This window comes from Monodelphis domestica, chromosome 5 (assembly GCF_027887165.1).
Source record: "Monodelphis domestica isolate mMonDom1 chromosome 5, mMonDom1.pri, whole genome shotgun sequence".
Taxonomy (NCBI): Eukaryota; Metazoa; Chordata; class Mammalia; order Didelphimorphia; family Didelphidae; genus Monodelphis; species Monodelphis domestica.
This window is the reverse complement of record NC_077231.1, coordinates 6,397,860-6,413,942: the sequence shown is the minus strand read 5'-3', so window position 1 is coordinate 6,413,942 and position 16,083 is coordinate 6,397,860. Positions and strand designations below refer to the sequence as shown.

General features: G+C 41.0%; 1 protein-coding gene across 13 annotated transcripts in view; it reads left to right on the top strand.

The window, feature by feature from the left end:
• The window catches only part of PPP6R2 (protein phosphatase 6 regulatory subunit 2), a 166,213-nt gene that overhangs the window by 110,267 nt on the left and 39,863 nt on the right, over positions 1-16,083 (top strand). For all 13 annotated transcript variants that reach the window (XM_056797539.1, XM_056797531.1, XM_056797543.1 and 10 more), the window contains 2 exons: positions 2,007-2,193; positions 3,997-4,134. In XM_056797539.1, the coding sequence (XP_056653517.1) occupies positions 2,007-2,193; positions 3,997-4,134 (325 nt within the window). The remainder of the gene's footprint in view (positions 1-2,006; positions 2,194-3,996; positions 4,135-16,083) is intronic.

Here is a 16,083-nt window from a genome sequence, read left to right as displayed (position 1 = left end):
TACTCTTGAAAGAAGGGTGGGTGGTGGGGCATGTGTACATAAATAGATTCGAAAGGGAAAATGAGAGCCATCTTTTCATAAGCCTGAAAGACAGCCATGTGGAAGAGGGAGAAGTAGAACTATGGGATGGAGATTGCCAAGAGGAGGATTTAAGGGAGATCTGAGGACAAACCTCCTAACTAAGCCACCTCCAAGGGTGCCCGAGAGAACTGCCTCAGAGGCATGGAGCTTCTTTGAGTATTCTTCTGAAGGTCCTTTACAGTGCTGAGATTCTTTGATCTAGTCAGAGCTTTAAAAACAAAACAACAATACTTACACCAAAGAAATAGGGCCGAACAAACTGAAATTTACCCAGAAAAGAACAAAGAGGGTGTAAGAAATTTAGCCTTCCTCCTCAGCAGCACACACCTGGGATTCCTGTGAATCCAGATTGTATCAGGTTCCTGTCCCTGAATGTACACTATCCCCACCCATTAGCATTAGTCATTCACAAGTAGGGTACTTTACTTCAGGCCTTTTGAGTCAGCTGAGGCAGAACCTTAGCTTTGGAGCTCCCTGTATGCTTTGGGAGAAAGGATGTAGGCACAGAAATGTACCAGACCACAGGACCAGGCTTGTTTGGGCTGTTATTGCCCGGAGGCTAACAGGCTAGAACCTTGGAATGAGTGCTTTAAGGAGGTTATGGAAATCACCAACACAGTTGTCCAAATCAGACCCACAGCTGAAACATTTATAGTCCTAAAGACAGGAGACAACCTGCTATACCTACTGGCTCTGTGATAGTATTTTTTTGAGTAAATAAAATTAAGTTTGAACACATTAAGTGCCTGCTATGTGTGGAAAAGGTATTAGATGGTGGGGATGCTAAAAAGAAAAAGAAGCCCCCCCCTTCCCTTAAAGAGTTTACATTCTCCTGGGAGATGGGGCAGGGACCCAGATAAATATATGCAGAGTAATTGTAAGAGAGACAGATACTGAGAAATAGCCAAAGACAGAGATGATAAAGAAAGCTACAAAAACTGGGAGGGGGACAGGGGTGTGAGATTAGAAAGACCTCATGTAGATGGAGTTCTGCTTTGAATGGAGCTAGGGATTCTACCCAGCAAAGGTGCAGAGGGGGAATGTTTCAGACATAGAAGAAGATCACTTGGGCAAAGGTGGGGAAGTGGGAGATTGAATATTGTGTACATGGAACAGTTCTCAGTCCAGTCTCAATGTAAAATAAATAAGACTGTGAAGGTAGGTGGGTGCTGTATTGGTGAAGAACTTAAATACTCAGCTAGGGAGTCTACATTTTATCCTTTAAGTAAAAGGCAGCTAGTGAATAATTTCTGGGCAGGGAGGGCAACATGGTCAGATCTGCATTTTAGTAATATCCACTTGGAACTGAATGAAGTCTGGATTGGAGAGAGGAGAATGCAGAACTAGAAAGGCTAATTAGGAGATTATTTCAATAATCCAGATGTGGAGATCAGGCTAAATCGAGGGGAGAGTCTGGATGAGGAGAGAGAAAGGGGCAGATCCCAGAGGTATGATGGAGGATACATTGGAAATATTTGGAGACTTATAGTATGTATGGAGTAAGGGGAAAGGAGAAGACCTAGATCACATTTAAGATAGAAAATAAATAGAATATGTGGCACAGTGAGTGGATAAACAAAATAAACCACCTTGGAACAGTGAATGGAGAGAGAGCATGAAAAAAATGGTGAGAGGTAAGACCAGAGGCCAAGAAAAAGAGAAGAGGGGAAGGATAACACTGAATGAAAGAGGAAACATAGATGCTGATGGAGGCTTATTGTCAGGGAAGGAAGACTCTGAAGAGAAAGAACAGCGAGCCCCCAGGAAGTGAGGCCATCCATGGCTAGAGAAGAATAGCACCTACATTTCCTTAATATATTGTTCTATTATGGATTGATTGGCTTCTAAAGGAGCAACTTATTTTAAATAGCTCTCTGAATTAAGGGTGGGAAATGTAATTTTACCTTCCATTCCTATGCTTTCAGATACCCCAACACAGCCTGTGAACTCCTGACCTCTGATGTGCCACAGATCAATGATAAACTGGGAGGAGATGAAACTTTGCTGAACATCCTTTATGACTTCTTGGACCATGAGCCGCCTCTCAACCCTTTACTGGCCAGCTTTTTCAGCAAGACTATTGGCAATCTCATTGCAAGGAAAACCGAACAGGTAAATCAGTACTCTTGGGGTCAAGCTGCCTGCTTCTCGCTGGTGTGAATGTTTATTGTTCATTAACAAAGTGTAGCCACTGCCTAGAAATCAAGCAGGGGCAGCTCAAGCCTGCTTCTTAATTCATGGTAGCAGTACACAGTTGTCCTCACTTTCCCTGAGGCACTGCAGACTGGACTGAAGTGCTTTATGCTCTTTTGAACCCCAGGATGGGCCCTGTTCTGCGGTTTTGACTGAGCGCGCCAGGCCTGAGAGTTAGGAGCTCTCTCCAGTGAGGGGAGGGCTCTGGAAAACTAGCAACAAAAGGGTCTTCTTTGCAATGTTGCAGTAGCTCATCAGTACTTTGGGGTCCTCCCTTGACCACCCTTAAAGTGGTCATCAAACCCAATCAGGAACAGGGACCAGTAAGCCATACATAAGGATCCTTCAGGCCTCATGCTATCTTAGAAAACCACATGTCTATGTATTTCCTTTTTTATTAATTTTGTTGATCAGCCATTTTTCAGTCTGACTCTTTATAGCCCCATTTGGGGTTTTCTTGGCAGAGATATTGGAGGGGCATGCCATTTCCTTCTCTAGCTTATTTTACAGATGAGGAAACTGAGGCAAACAGAGTTAAGTGACTTTTCCAGCATCCCCCAGCTACTGTCTGAAGCCAGATTTAAACTCGAGAAGAGGAATCTTTTTGATTCCAGGCCTGGCACTACAACTGCACCACCTAGCAGTTGCTTTTATTAATATACTAACTCATTAAAATCAAATAGGAATGACATTTTTATCTGGCTCTAGCTGTCCTTCAATATTGTGGGTTACATGTTGTTTCCACTGTCTGGATTCTTCTTTTCCAAGATGTCAGCCCTGCTTCTCATTCTCTTTCTTGCTGTTTGTTTGTAGCTCTGCTCTCCCTTTTTCAGAATCTCTTTTCACCCATTATTGACAATCCACTTCTCCACTCTCTCCCTGCTGACACTTTTTTCTAAATTCACTGGGTATCTCCCCAGGAGGCCTTCAGGCCCTGCCCAGAACGCAGCTGGGTAGCTCAGTGGATTGAGAGCCAGGCCTAGAGACAGCAGGTCCTAGTTTCAAATTTGGCCTCAGACACTTCCCAGCTGTGTGACCCTGGGCAAGTCACTTGACCCCCATTTCCTAGCCCTTACCACTCTTCTGCCTTGGAACCAATGCATAGTATTGATTCCAAGACAGAAGGTGAGGGTTTAAAAAACAGGAAAAACAACAACAAAAAATAAAACAAACCACTTCATTCCTTACAAAGAACTGTAGTTTTCTTGGTAAGAGTATTTTATTCCCACCATTGATTTATCCCCTCTTTGCCTTTGGTCAAAAGGTGACTATCCTCATGGTGCTAAGCTGTACCATGCCCTGTAGTACCAATGAGGGGTTGCTCTTCATTGGACCACAGAACACAGCTGAGCCTTTGGACTAGTTCAGGTTAGCTCTGGGTTGGCCTGAATTTCCATTCTGGCCATTGGCCACGATGCTAGGATAATACCTCTGGGGACAGTGCGTATGTCCAAAGTATGTAAGATTTAGAGTTAGGGTCAGAATGACTTCCTGCAGCTCTGTTCACTCACATGGGGGTGGAGGAGTCTTTTTTCCCTTGCCCTCTTCTATCTTTTGGTGTAAATTTCAGTCCATGTCAGCTCACTTGCACATCAGATATTCTCTATCCCACTGCCCTCATATAGCCCAGGCTTTTTTGAAGGTCTTTGCCCAAGATTTTAGGGAGATTTCCTGTGGCACACCATGCTATTATTTTTCATGAGATATTACTTTGTGTTTTAGGTGATCACGTTTCTGAAAAAGAAAGACCAGTTCATTAGCCTGGTACTGAAGCACATAGACACATCCGCCATGATGGATCTGCTGCTTCGCTTGATCAGCTGTGTGGAGCCTGCAGCTCTTCGGCAGGAAGTCTTAAATGTAAGTGGAAGCATTCCATCCTTCCTCCTGGGAGAAGCAGGGAAGTGAACTAGCCCATCCAGAGGAGATGGGGGTGCTAGAATTAGTCACTAATCAACTCCCCAATCTTCTGGGTCACCAGGATGTACAGGCTGCACTTCCTTTGTAGTTGCATTGGAAACTGCCATCATCCTGAGTGTCCCCAGGCTCTATCACAGTGGCCCAGAGTAGCAGAGGGAAGGAGCAGTGCTGCCACCCATCCATTCAGCAATAGAGAATCATTGTATCCCTCCCCTAGCTGTCAAAGCCCCTGTCCCCGTCATTGTGATTGATGAGAGTCCATGACCCTGTCAGGTTACTGCTGATGGGGAAGAGATCTCTGTACCTTTTGAAGGGTTGTGGAGACTATGCTGAGAAAGAACCAAATTTTGGGAAATTATTCTGTGAAAGAAAAGAATGAGACTTTGTGTCTTTTGTTTTTAGAATGGTGCATTGGTCTTTTCCTGGGCACAGTTCTTCCACAATCTAGTCTCACCTGTCTTTCTTGTTCTATTTCTTATTATTCCCCTTCATGTTACTTCCTTCTCTTCCTTTAACTTTAAAATTTCCATTCTCTCTTGCATACTCTTGTGATAACTCTTATCAGTAGTCCTACTTAATTTCTTCCAGTGTGTTATTTACCAATTTAAGTATGTCAGCATATTTCACATTTTTTCTTATCGATGCATTGAATCTGGTATATAAATTTTTCCACTTGCAGTATAGATTTTTTTCTATCAGCATTATATCCTTTCTTTTAAAAAAAATTCTGGGATCTCAGTGATACTGAGATGGTAGTGCCTTGAACTACCTTCCTGCCTGGTTTCTGAGCTAGAATTACTGTAGGCAGATTGCACTGTGCAAATAGGACCTGTAGTACTCTGACATGGAAGAACTAAAGATGGAATTCTCTAAAATATTTTATAAATTCCAACATTACAAGGTATAAGACTGATTTTATTTTTATAGAAAACCTTGCCTTTTTTCTTAGAATCAATAGGTATCAGTTCTAAGGCAGAACAGAACAGGCTAGGCAATTGGTGTTAAGTGATTTGCCCAGGGTCACAAAGCTAGGAAGAACCTGAAATTAAATTTGAACCTAGGATCTCCTGTCTCCAGACCTGGCTCTTTATCCAGTGAGTCATCTAGCTGCTCCAGTAATACTCTCTAATCACTAATATAGTTTTGAATTTTGAGAAAACAAATTTTAAGCACTAGAAACTAATTAAAGGAGCTCATAAAATGGGCAAAAGAAATCTACAAAGTTGTCAGAGAGAACTACACATAATTCCATGTTAATTAATTTTGTGAATTTAAACTGATAATTGCAAAACTATGAAATGACAACATTAACAAAACAAGTTATGTCAAATATTTGAAGAAATTAGATAGACCAGTAATAAGCTCCCTAGAAAATAGCACCAGAAAGTGATTGCTTTTTGTAAAAAAAATTTGCTAATTTTATAAAAGTAGTTGCTCAAATATCAATATTTATTTCTAAATATTGAGAGATTAGTCAATAGTCAAGGGACAACATTTATTTAACACTGTGTCAAGTAATGGAGATAGAAAGACAGGCAAAAAAAGGTTCTGGGGGGGCAGCTGGGTGGCTCAGTGGATTGTGAGCCAGACCTAGAGATGGGAGGTCCTAGGTTCAAATCTGGCCTCAGACACTTTCAAGCTGTGTGACCTAAGCAAGTCACTTAACCCCCATTGCCTAGGAGCCCATGAAATGAAATGAAAGTCCAGGGCCTCAGGAGGCAGAGTATTCCAGACACGTGGGGTAGGCAGTCTACCTACCAGTGCCATGGCCCCAAACAAATGACATAGAATGATGTTCAAATTCCTCACTACTCAGAAGAGCAGATCAGGACAGTCTCATGATATCAGCTTCTACCCATTAAATTGGCACAAAATCACAAGAATTTAAAACTGTTGCTTTTGTTAGCTTTGGGGAAAGAGGTTTAATATTCTGGCATTTGTAGGACCATAACTGATCTAAAGTTCCTGAAAAGCAAGCAGTCTCACAAGATTCAATTAGATTTGAAAAACTGGTGATACTTTGCAACTCAATGATTATATTACTGGGCCATATCCTACTGACATACTTAAGAGTCGCTTTCTTTGAAATATCAAAACAAAATAAAACATACTGTAAAACTCACTGGGAATCATGTGTATATTTGGAAAATATGCTATTGTTCTAGATTTCCTTCTCTTTCACAACCACATTCCTAGAAAAAGCGGTCTGCATTTGCTGCTCTACTCAATCTTTTGTATTCTGGCTTCTGATTTCATCACTCTGCTGAAGCCAATCTCTTCAGAATTACCAATGAGCCATATGACCAGTTTTCCATTGATTCTAGCTGCTTCCTGGCTTATCCTTCTTAATCTGTCTTGGCCACTCATATTCATGCCAAATACATGTCAAATGGGGGGCAGCATTCTTTTAAAAAAAAGATGATTTTTGGCTTTTCCTTTGTAAGCTGTCAAATGTTTTCACTCCTCTTCTGCATTTACTACTATCTTGGCTATTCTCTCTTCTTTGGGTTTTTATAATCCCCTTCTTCCTGGAATTCCTCACTGTCTTGACTGCTCCTTCTCAGACTTATTTCCCAGTTCATCATCCATATCAAGCCTTTCTACTGCAGGCATTCCTGAAGGCTCCATCCTGGTCCCCCTTCTCTTGGGGACCTTATCAGTTTCTATGAGTATAATTATAACCTCTATTCAGAGGCATCTCAGTTCTATATATTCAGCCCCAAACTGTCCCCTGAACATCAATCTTTTTTTTTTTTTTTTTAAACCCTTACCTTCCGTCTTGGAGTCAATACTGTGTATTGGCTCCAAGGCAGAAGAGTGGTAAGGGCTAGGCAATGGGGGTCAAGTGACTTGCCCAGGGTCACACAGCTAGGAAGTGGCTGAGGCCGGATTTGAACCTAGGACCTCCCGTCTCTAGGCCTGGTTCTCAATCCACTGAGCTACCCAGCTGCCCCCTGAACATCAATCTTATATCATCACCAACTGGTGACATTTCACTGGATAGACATATCACTGGATAGTCCAGTGATATCTCAAGCTCAGTATTAGCCAAAACAGAAATGATTCTCATTCCTGCCTGACCTAGTCCCTATCTAAACTTCCCTGTCTCTGTTTAGGGTACTACCATTTGTCCAATCTCCCAGATTCATAGCCTTGGCATGATCTTCCATTCTTCCCTCTGCATCACCTCATTTATCTAGAAAGTTTGCCATTTATCCCACTATAGTAATACTCCAATCTGACTCTAGCCCACATCACCCCACCCCTCCGTGAGGAACATCTCTTGAGGTCTGGAGTTTCTACCAAAAGAATTCTATTGGTTTGACCATTTGTTTATTATATATCATATTATATAAATATTGCATGTACCAAATATCTAGGGCTCAAGATTTAAAAGCTGCCAGAAGCTTAGAGTTTCCTCTGAAGCCTGTCTGTTACAAATGCTTTCTGCAAGAAGAGAATTCAGAGGCGTTGAATGTAATGAGCACAAAGGATGTCACTTTTTTTAGAAAATGACATTAATCCTATTTTACCATACAGGAAATGACTGGTTTGTAGTCAGCTGTCCATGTATAGTGAGATTAGCCACTGGTTAGGGCAGTGGTCAAAGATAATACTTGAACAGTAGGAAGACTAGAAAAGAGAAGATAACACAGAAGATAGCTCCCACGTAACCTGCTTCAATTAGCCATTGAATCTAAGACATGAGCAGTGGACATAAGTAAAAATGATGATTCTATCACAGTTGCTTAGAGAGTTTTACAAAAGGCAAAATAGTCACCAAAACAAGGAGACCAAGAAAATTCTTCAGCCAGGAAATATTTAATCTCCTTGTTAAATAGAAAGAGCTGATTTACAATATATGCTTATTGCCTTCCTTTTAATTTCCCCTATTTGTTTCTTCCAGTTAAAAAATAAAAGCAAACCACCGGTGGTATTGTAAACATTTTTCTGCTGGGGACCACTTTCCTGTGTTTTCAATTATCAGGCAGTTGATCCCTAATAATAATGGGAAAGGACTTTCATTTCTTTTATGGCCCAACTTATTCTCATTAATGGATTCTTTGAGAAAGAGATCTTTCTGAGCATTGGCCGCATAGGGGTCACTAAATTAGGGCCATAGGGAGAGCGTGGTACCCCATTACCAAGCTAACTCATGGGAGGAAATCCATAAGGGATAGGGGAAGGGAGAAAGGATACAGCAGAAACCATTTGGGTGAAGTTCAGCAAGGTCAAAGGAGAGGCATTGTAAGTGGGATGTGCTCCAGAGAGCCCAGAGAAAAAGAGGAGATAGATGAAGAAGCTCAGTGAATTGGCAGGCATTCCTTAAGCTTTCTTTATGCCCCAGGCACTGAACTAAGTGCTAAGGATACAGGGAAAGATAAAGATAGGCCTTGTCCTTAAGGAGTTTAAAGTCTTAAGTGAGAGACATATGGAGTTGAGTGAACAAATAATGAAGTATCAAAAAAGTAATATAGTGGAGTGGATAAGTTGGAGAGAAGCATCTAGTGAAGGTACCAGCATTGAGGGGACCTGGGAAAAGCTTCTGGCTGAAGGGGAGATTTGACCTGGAACTAGAAGGAAATAAAGGAAGCCAGGAGAAAGAGATGAGGAAGGGGCACAGCTTGGAAGAGTGCCCAGTCAGGAAATGGACTATTTCCTATCCTGTGTGCAAGGGAAAGCAAAGATGCTCATGCTACTACAGCAAGGGGAGTAAAGGTGAAAGAAGACAAGAAAAGGGAGGTGGAACCAGGTTTCAAAGGCCTTTGAATGCCAAACAGAGCTTCATATTTAAGTCTAGAGGCAATAGAGAACTCCTGGAGCTTACAGAATAGGGGGTGACATGGTCAGATCTTGGCTTTAGAGAGATCACTTTGATAGCTGAGTGGAAGGTGGCCTGGAGACAGGCAGACCAACCAACAAGCTTTAAAATTGGTCCAGGTCTGAGATGATGAGAACCTGTTTGTCAGGGTGAGGACAGTGTCAGAGAAGAAGGGATTGGGGTCGGGGGGGTGTCTGCAAAACGTACTCTGAAAGCAGAATAGATTGATTTGGCAACTGATTGGAAAAAGATCACAACCATTAATACTACTATCCACCTAGTAACCTCAAAGATTGCTAAACCATAAACCTTTGTCTCATTGTCCTCTAGGGAGAGGGGAAAAGGCCATGAAGGAGAGCTCTCTAGTCCCTGTCCCTTGGATCTATTTTAATCTTGTTCTTCTTGAGTGACTAGAGAAATTGCTTCCAGGGATTGTGCTGTGTAGAGCAACTGTGTTAGAGGACAGATAGATGGCATCACTGACAGGCAGGGGTAAACCAATGGGAGAGGGACACCTTTCATACAAGGGAAGAAGTGATCCTTGGAGTATAAGTAGTCAAATGTGTACATTGTTTAGTATTAATAAAACAGATACTTGTATTTTAGCCATCCTAAAGCATTTCAAGTGAGATTTCAATGCCCAGCTCTTACGCGACATTCAGGTGATTTACAATTTCAGACTTGGGAGGGACTTTAGTGGCTATATAATTCTACCCCAAATATGGAACAAAATTCTTTCTGTAACCCACTTGATGAGTGGTCATCCAGCCAGCCTTGCCTACAGACCTCCAGTGAGAGAGGGACCCAGGACTCCTCTGGTTTCTATTCCCCTTCAGGATGGTTCAGACAGTTAGAAATATTTTCCTGACCATTGACACTTCCATTTGTCTCTTTGCCACTTCCTGTAACTGCTTGTGGTTCTGCCTTCTGAGGCCAGACAGAATGAGGCTCATCATCTTCCTCCGTGACAGCCCCTCAGACACTCAGATGACTAGTATGTGGTCATCCCAAGCCCCCAGCTTCCAGTTCTCCAGGCCAAACTTCCTAGTTCCATAACATGAACTCAAAACCTTATCAGACTGACTGCTCTCACCTGGATATGTTGGAGCTAATCAGTGGCTTTCCAGGATGGCCATGGCCATGACTGGACCCAGTGTGGTGTGGCTCAAGGAAAAGGACAACCCAGTAGTGGTATTGCTGTATCAAAGGACATGCATTCTTTTAAAGCCCTTTGAGCATAATTATGAGTTAATTTTTGAACTGCAATGGAAGACTTTACATCTATCCCTCTTCACTTTTGTCTCAAGGCAGCACAGCACAGGGAGAACTGGATTCAAGTCTTACCTCTGGGTGACCCTAGGTAGGTCACTACACCTCTGAACTGCAAGAAATTTGCAGAAAAGGTGTGACTTAGTTAGCATTGTTGATGTTATTTGGTAAGCTGGAACTCACTACACAGATTAACAACAACAGGTCTGGTCAAAAACAAACTAGCAAACAGGTATCATTGGGTCAGTGTTCTAGATAGTAAAGACTTTTTTGGATCCTGACTCATTTATTCAGTAAGCTCCTGTTAATGCTCGACTTTGTGTTAGACACTGGGGGATATAGAGCCCAAACAAAGCCAACCACCCTCAAGGGACTTGCTTCTGATTTTGGGGGAAACAGCATAAACTCAGAAGAGTAAACACAAAATGTATATAGAGTAGAAACAAAAGGCCTGGGAGTGGTGTGAGTTCTAGCAAAAGGAGAGATAGGAGGGTGCATCTGAGCTAAGGAATATTGGTGGGCTGAGGAGGGCAGGCCAGAAAGTATGGGAGAGGGAGTGATATTGTCAGATAGTTGAGAAGGGAGCCTGGTGCCAGATTCTAAAGAGCTTTAAAAACCATGCAGAAGCATTCATAATTGGAAAGAGGGACCGTCCACTGGAGTTTCCGGAACAGGGGAGGAGCATGATAATACCTTTATGCTCGTGACTTAGTGGATTGAGAGCCAGGCTTAGAGAAGGGATATCCTGGGTTTAAACCTGGCCTTAGACACTGCCTAGCTGTGTGATGCTGAGCAAGTTACTTACCCCACCCTCCATTGCCTAGCTCTTACTGCTCTTTTGACTTGGAATGAATACACAGTATTGATTCTAAGATGGAAGGTAAGAATTAAAATATAAATATAAATATATATATATGTGTGTATGTGTGTGTATATATATATATATAATATGAGCCCAACCGAGGGTAGTGACCATGTGAGAAAAGAAGAAGATGTGGATAGCAACAATTGGCAGCTGATTAGATAACAAAAAAAAGAGGAAGGTGCTGTCAGGAATGATTCTGAGGTTGTGAACCTGGTTGATTAGAAGGATGGTTGGGCCTCCTTGACAGGACTATGGGGGTTTAGAGGAAGAGAGGGGGAAAATAATGGATTCTGATTGGGATGTGTTGAGTTTGAGATGCCAGATGCTTAGGAAACATGAGTTAGAGATATAGAACAGGCAAGTTGGCAACATGACCCTGGAGTTTGGGAAATAGACTAAGTTTGGACAGCCAGAGTTGGAAGTCATTTGCAGCAAAATCCTGAAAGCCAATCCATGTGGAAGCTGATGAGATTGTTAGGAAAGATTAAAGAGAGAAGAGTAGGCTCAGAACAAAGGCAACAACATCTGCATATAATGATGAGACATGAATGACAATTCTGTTGTGGAGCCTGATCTTCTAGAGGGGAGAATGAAAACCAGAGAGTAGAGAATATTTTAGAGAGTGCTGGTGAAGTGTGTGCCCTGCACCTGGGCATGTGTGCCCAGCTGGCACCAGGGAGCTGCTCCCTTCCCCCTCTTCCCAGTGCCCAAGGACATTTTTTGCATGCTCCACCCCTCTGTATAGCCCCCCAAAGCAAGCACTTCCTCCCTCCACTCTTGGGTAATGGAGGGGAGGCTCACAGACAGCTTGAATTTTCCCTCTGGGCACTTGAACTAAAAAACCTTCACCAATGCTGCTCTAGGAAGATCACCAGTGTCAAAGGCTGCAGAGAGGCCAAGAAAGATGATTGGGAAAAGGCCATCAGATATGGCAGTTGAGACTTTGAAGACTTATTTATTGATGAGATTAGAAACTAAATTGCAAGAGGTTAAGTAGTTAGAGAAAAGAAAGAAGAGACAGTAAGTGTGCACACCTTTTTATTTCTTTTTTCTTTTTCATTTTTTTAATTTGGTCAATTTCAAACATTCCTTGGTTACAAAAATAATTTTCTATTCCTCCCTCCCCTCCCCCCACCCTTTCATAGCCAACACACAATTCCACTGGGTATTGCATGTGTCCTTGATCAGAACCCATTTCCATGTTGTTGGTATTTGCATTAGGATGTTCATTTAGAGTCTACCTCCCCAACCATATCCCCTTGACCCATGTCATTGAGCGGTTGTTTTTCTTTGCTGTTTTCACTCCCACAATTTTTCCTCTGAATGTGTATAGTGTTTTTTCTCCTGTATCTCTCCGGGTTGTTCAGGATCACTGCATTGCCACTAATGGAGGAGTCCATTACATTCAATTGTACCACAGTGTATCCATCTCTGTGTACAATGATCTCCTGGTTCTGCTCCTCTCACTCTGCATCACTTCCTGGAGGTTGTTCCAGTCCCCATGGAATTCCTCCACTTTATTATTCCTTTGAGCATAATAGTATTCCATCACCAATATATACCACAATTTGTTCAGCCATTCCCCAATTGAAGGGCATCCCCTCATTTTCCAATTTTTTGCCACCACAAAGAACGCGGCTATGAATGTTATTGTATACGTCTTTTTCCTCATCATCTCTTTGGGGTACAAACCCAGCAGTGCTATGGCTGGATCAAAGGGCAGATAGTCTTTTGGGCATAGTTCCAGATTGCCCTCCAGAATGGTTGGATCAATTTACAACTCCACCAGCAATGCATTAATGTCCCAATTTTACCACAGCCCCTCAAGCATTCATTACTTTCCTTTGCTGTCATGTTAGCCTATCTGTTAGGTGTGAGGTGATACCTCAGATTTGTTTTGATTTGCATTTCTCTCATTATAAGAGATTTAGAACACCTTTTCACGTGCTTATTAATGGTTTTGATTTCTTTGACTGAGAATTGCCTGTTCATGTACCTTGCCCATTTATCAATTGGAGAATGGTTTGATTTTTTGTACAATTGATTTAGTTCTTTGTAAATTTGAGTAATTAGACCTTTGTCAGAGGTTTTTGTTATGAAGATTGTTTTCCAGTTTGTTATTTCCCTTCTGATTTTGGTTACATTGGTTTTTGTTTGTACAAAAACTTTTTAAATTTGATGTAGTTGAAATTATTGATTTTACATTTTGTGGCTCCTTCTAAGTCTTGCTTGGTTGTGAAATCTTTCCCTTCCCAAAGGTCTGACATGTATACTATTCTGTGTTCACCTAATTTACTTATAGTTTCCTTCTTTATGTTCAAGTCACTCACCCATTCTGAGTTTATCTTGGTGTATGTCTGAGGTGTTGATCCAAAACCTAATCTCTCCCTCACTGTCTTCCAATTTTCCCAGCAGTTTTTGTCGAATAGTGGATTTTTGTCCCAAAAGCTGGGATCTTTGGGTTTGTCATAGACTGTTTTGCTGAGGTCCCTTACCCCAAGTCTATTCCATTGATTCTCCTTTCTGTCTCTTAGCCAGTACCAAATTGTTTTGATGACCACTGCTTTATAATATAGTTTGAAATCTGGGACTGCAAGGCCACCTTCCTTTGTATTTTTTTTTTCATTATTTCCCTGGGTATCCTTGATCTTTTATTCTTCCAAATGAACTTTGTTATGGTTTTTTCTAATTCAGTAAAGAAATTTTTTGGAAGTTTGATGGGTATGGCACTAAATAAATAGATACGTTTGGGTAGGATGGTCGTTTTTATTATGTTAGCTCATCCTACCCTTGAGCAGTTAATGTTTTTCCAATTGCTCAGATCTGGTTTTAATTGTGTGGAAAGTGTTTTGTTCATATAGTTCCTGTGTTTGTCTCGGGAGATAGATTCCTAAGTATTTTATATTGTCTAGGGTGATTTTGAATGGAATTTCTATTTCTAATTCCTGTTGCTGTGATGTGTTGGATATATATAGAAATACTGATGACTTATGTGAGTTTATTTTGTATCCTGCAACTTTGCTAACATTGTTGATCATTTAAACTAGCTTTTTAGTTGAATCTCTAGGACTCTTTAAGTAGACCATCATATCTGCAAAGAGTGATAGCTTGGTCTCCTCATTGCCAATTTTAATACCATCAATTTCTTTTTCTTCTCTAATTGCTACTGTTAGTGTTTTTAGTACAATGCTAAATAATAGAGGTGATAATGGGCATTCTTGTTTCACTCCTGATCTTATTGGGAATGCATCTAATTTATCCCCATTGCAGATGATGTTGGCTGATGGTTTTATTTTTTTATTATTATTATTTTTAAGCCCTTACCTTCTGTCTTGGAGTCATTACTGTGTATTGGCTCCAAGGCAGAAGAGGGGTAAGGGCTAGGCAATAGGGGTTAAGTGACTTGCCCAGGGTCACACAGCTGGGAAGTGTCTGAGGCCAGATTTTAACCTAGGACCTCCTGTCTCTAGACCTGACTCTCAATCCACTGAGCCACCCAGATGCCCCCTGGCTGATGGTTTTAAATAGATACTGTTTATTGTTTTTAGGAAAGGCCCTTCTATTCCTATACTTTCTAGTGTTTTCAATAGGAATGGGTGTTGTATTTTGTCAAAGGCTTTTTCTGCGTCTGTTGAGATAATCATGTGGTTTTTGTTGGTTTGCTTGTTGATATGGTCAATTATGTGGATGGTTTTCCTAATATTGAACCATCCTTGCATTCCTGGTATAAATCCTACCTGATCATAGTGAATAACCCTCCTGATCATTTGCTGGTGTCTTTTTGCTAGTATCGTATTTAAGATTTTTGCATCTATGTTCATTAAGGAGATTGGTCTGTAATTTTCTTTCTCCGTTTTTGACCTGCCTGGCTTTGGATCATATTTGTGTCTTAAAGGAATTTGGTAGAACTCCCTCTTTGCTTATTATGTCGAATAGTTTGTATAGTATTGGAATTAGCTGTTCTTTGAATGTTTGATAGAATTCACTTGTGAATCCATCAGGCCCTGGGGATTTTCTCTTAGGGAGTTCTTTGATGGCCTGTTCAATTTCTTTTTCCAATATGGGATTATTTAAAAATTCTATTTCTTCTTCTGTTAATCTAGGCAATTTATATTTTTGTAAATATTAATCCATATCACCTAGATTGGCATAATTATTGCCATTTAGTTGGGCAAAATAGTTTTTAATGATTGCCTTAATTTCCTCTTCATTGGAGGTGAGGTTCCCCGTTTTGTCTATGATACTGTTAATTTGGTTTTCTTCTTTCCTTTTTGTAATTAGATTGACCAGTACTTTGTCTATTTTGTTTGTTTTTTCAAAATACCAGCTTCTAATCTTATTTATTAGTTCAATGGTCTGTCACTTTCGATTTTTGCACAACTTTTTAGAAGAGTGATTGTGAAGAGAAAAATAGGATGATAGCTTAAGGGAATGGTACGGTCAAATAAAAAATTTTTAGGGATAGAGAAACTTGGGTGTATTTGTAGGCAGTAGGAAAGGAGCTAATGGGTAAAGACAGGTTGAAATAGAATGAATTTTCAAATGAACAAGTGTTCATAGAAAGGGATTGGGCTTGGCAAGCAGAAGGATTGCTACTTTTTCTTCAGAGACTGGGGCAAAGGAAGAGAAAGTGAGAGGTGATGTCGAGGTAATAAAAAATATAGAATTAGAGATGAGGTAATTCTAAATGGGTGGCCTCAGGTTCTTCCCCTCCCCCCCAACAAAAGCATGAGAATAATTCCTCTGCAGAAATGACTCTTAAAAGACTTGTGAGAGAAGAAAAAGTTTGGAGTGATGTTGTGTAGGGGACCAGTCAGTCAGCTAGCTTTAATAAGCACTCACTATGTAGGATACAAAAAAAAAAAAAGATAAACAGCCCCTGATTTCAAGAAGTTTCCAGTTTATGGGGGAGACAGTAAGTCTGTACAAAAGA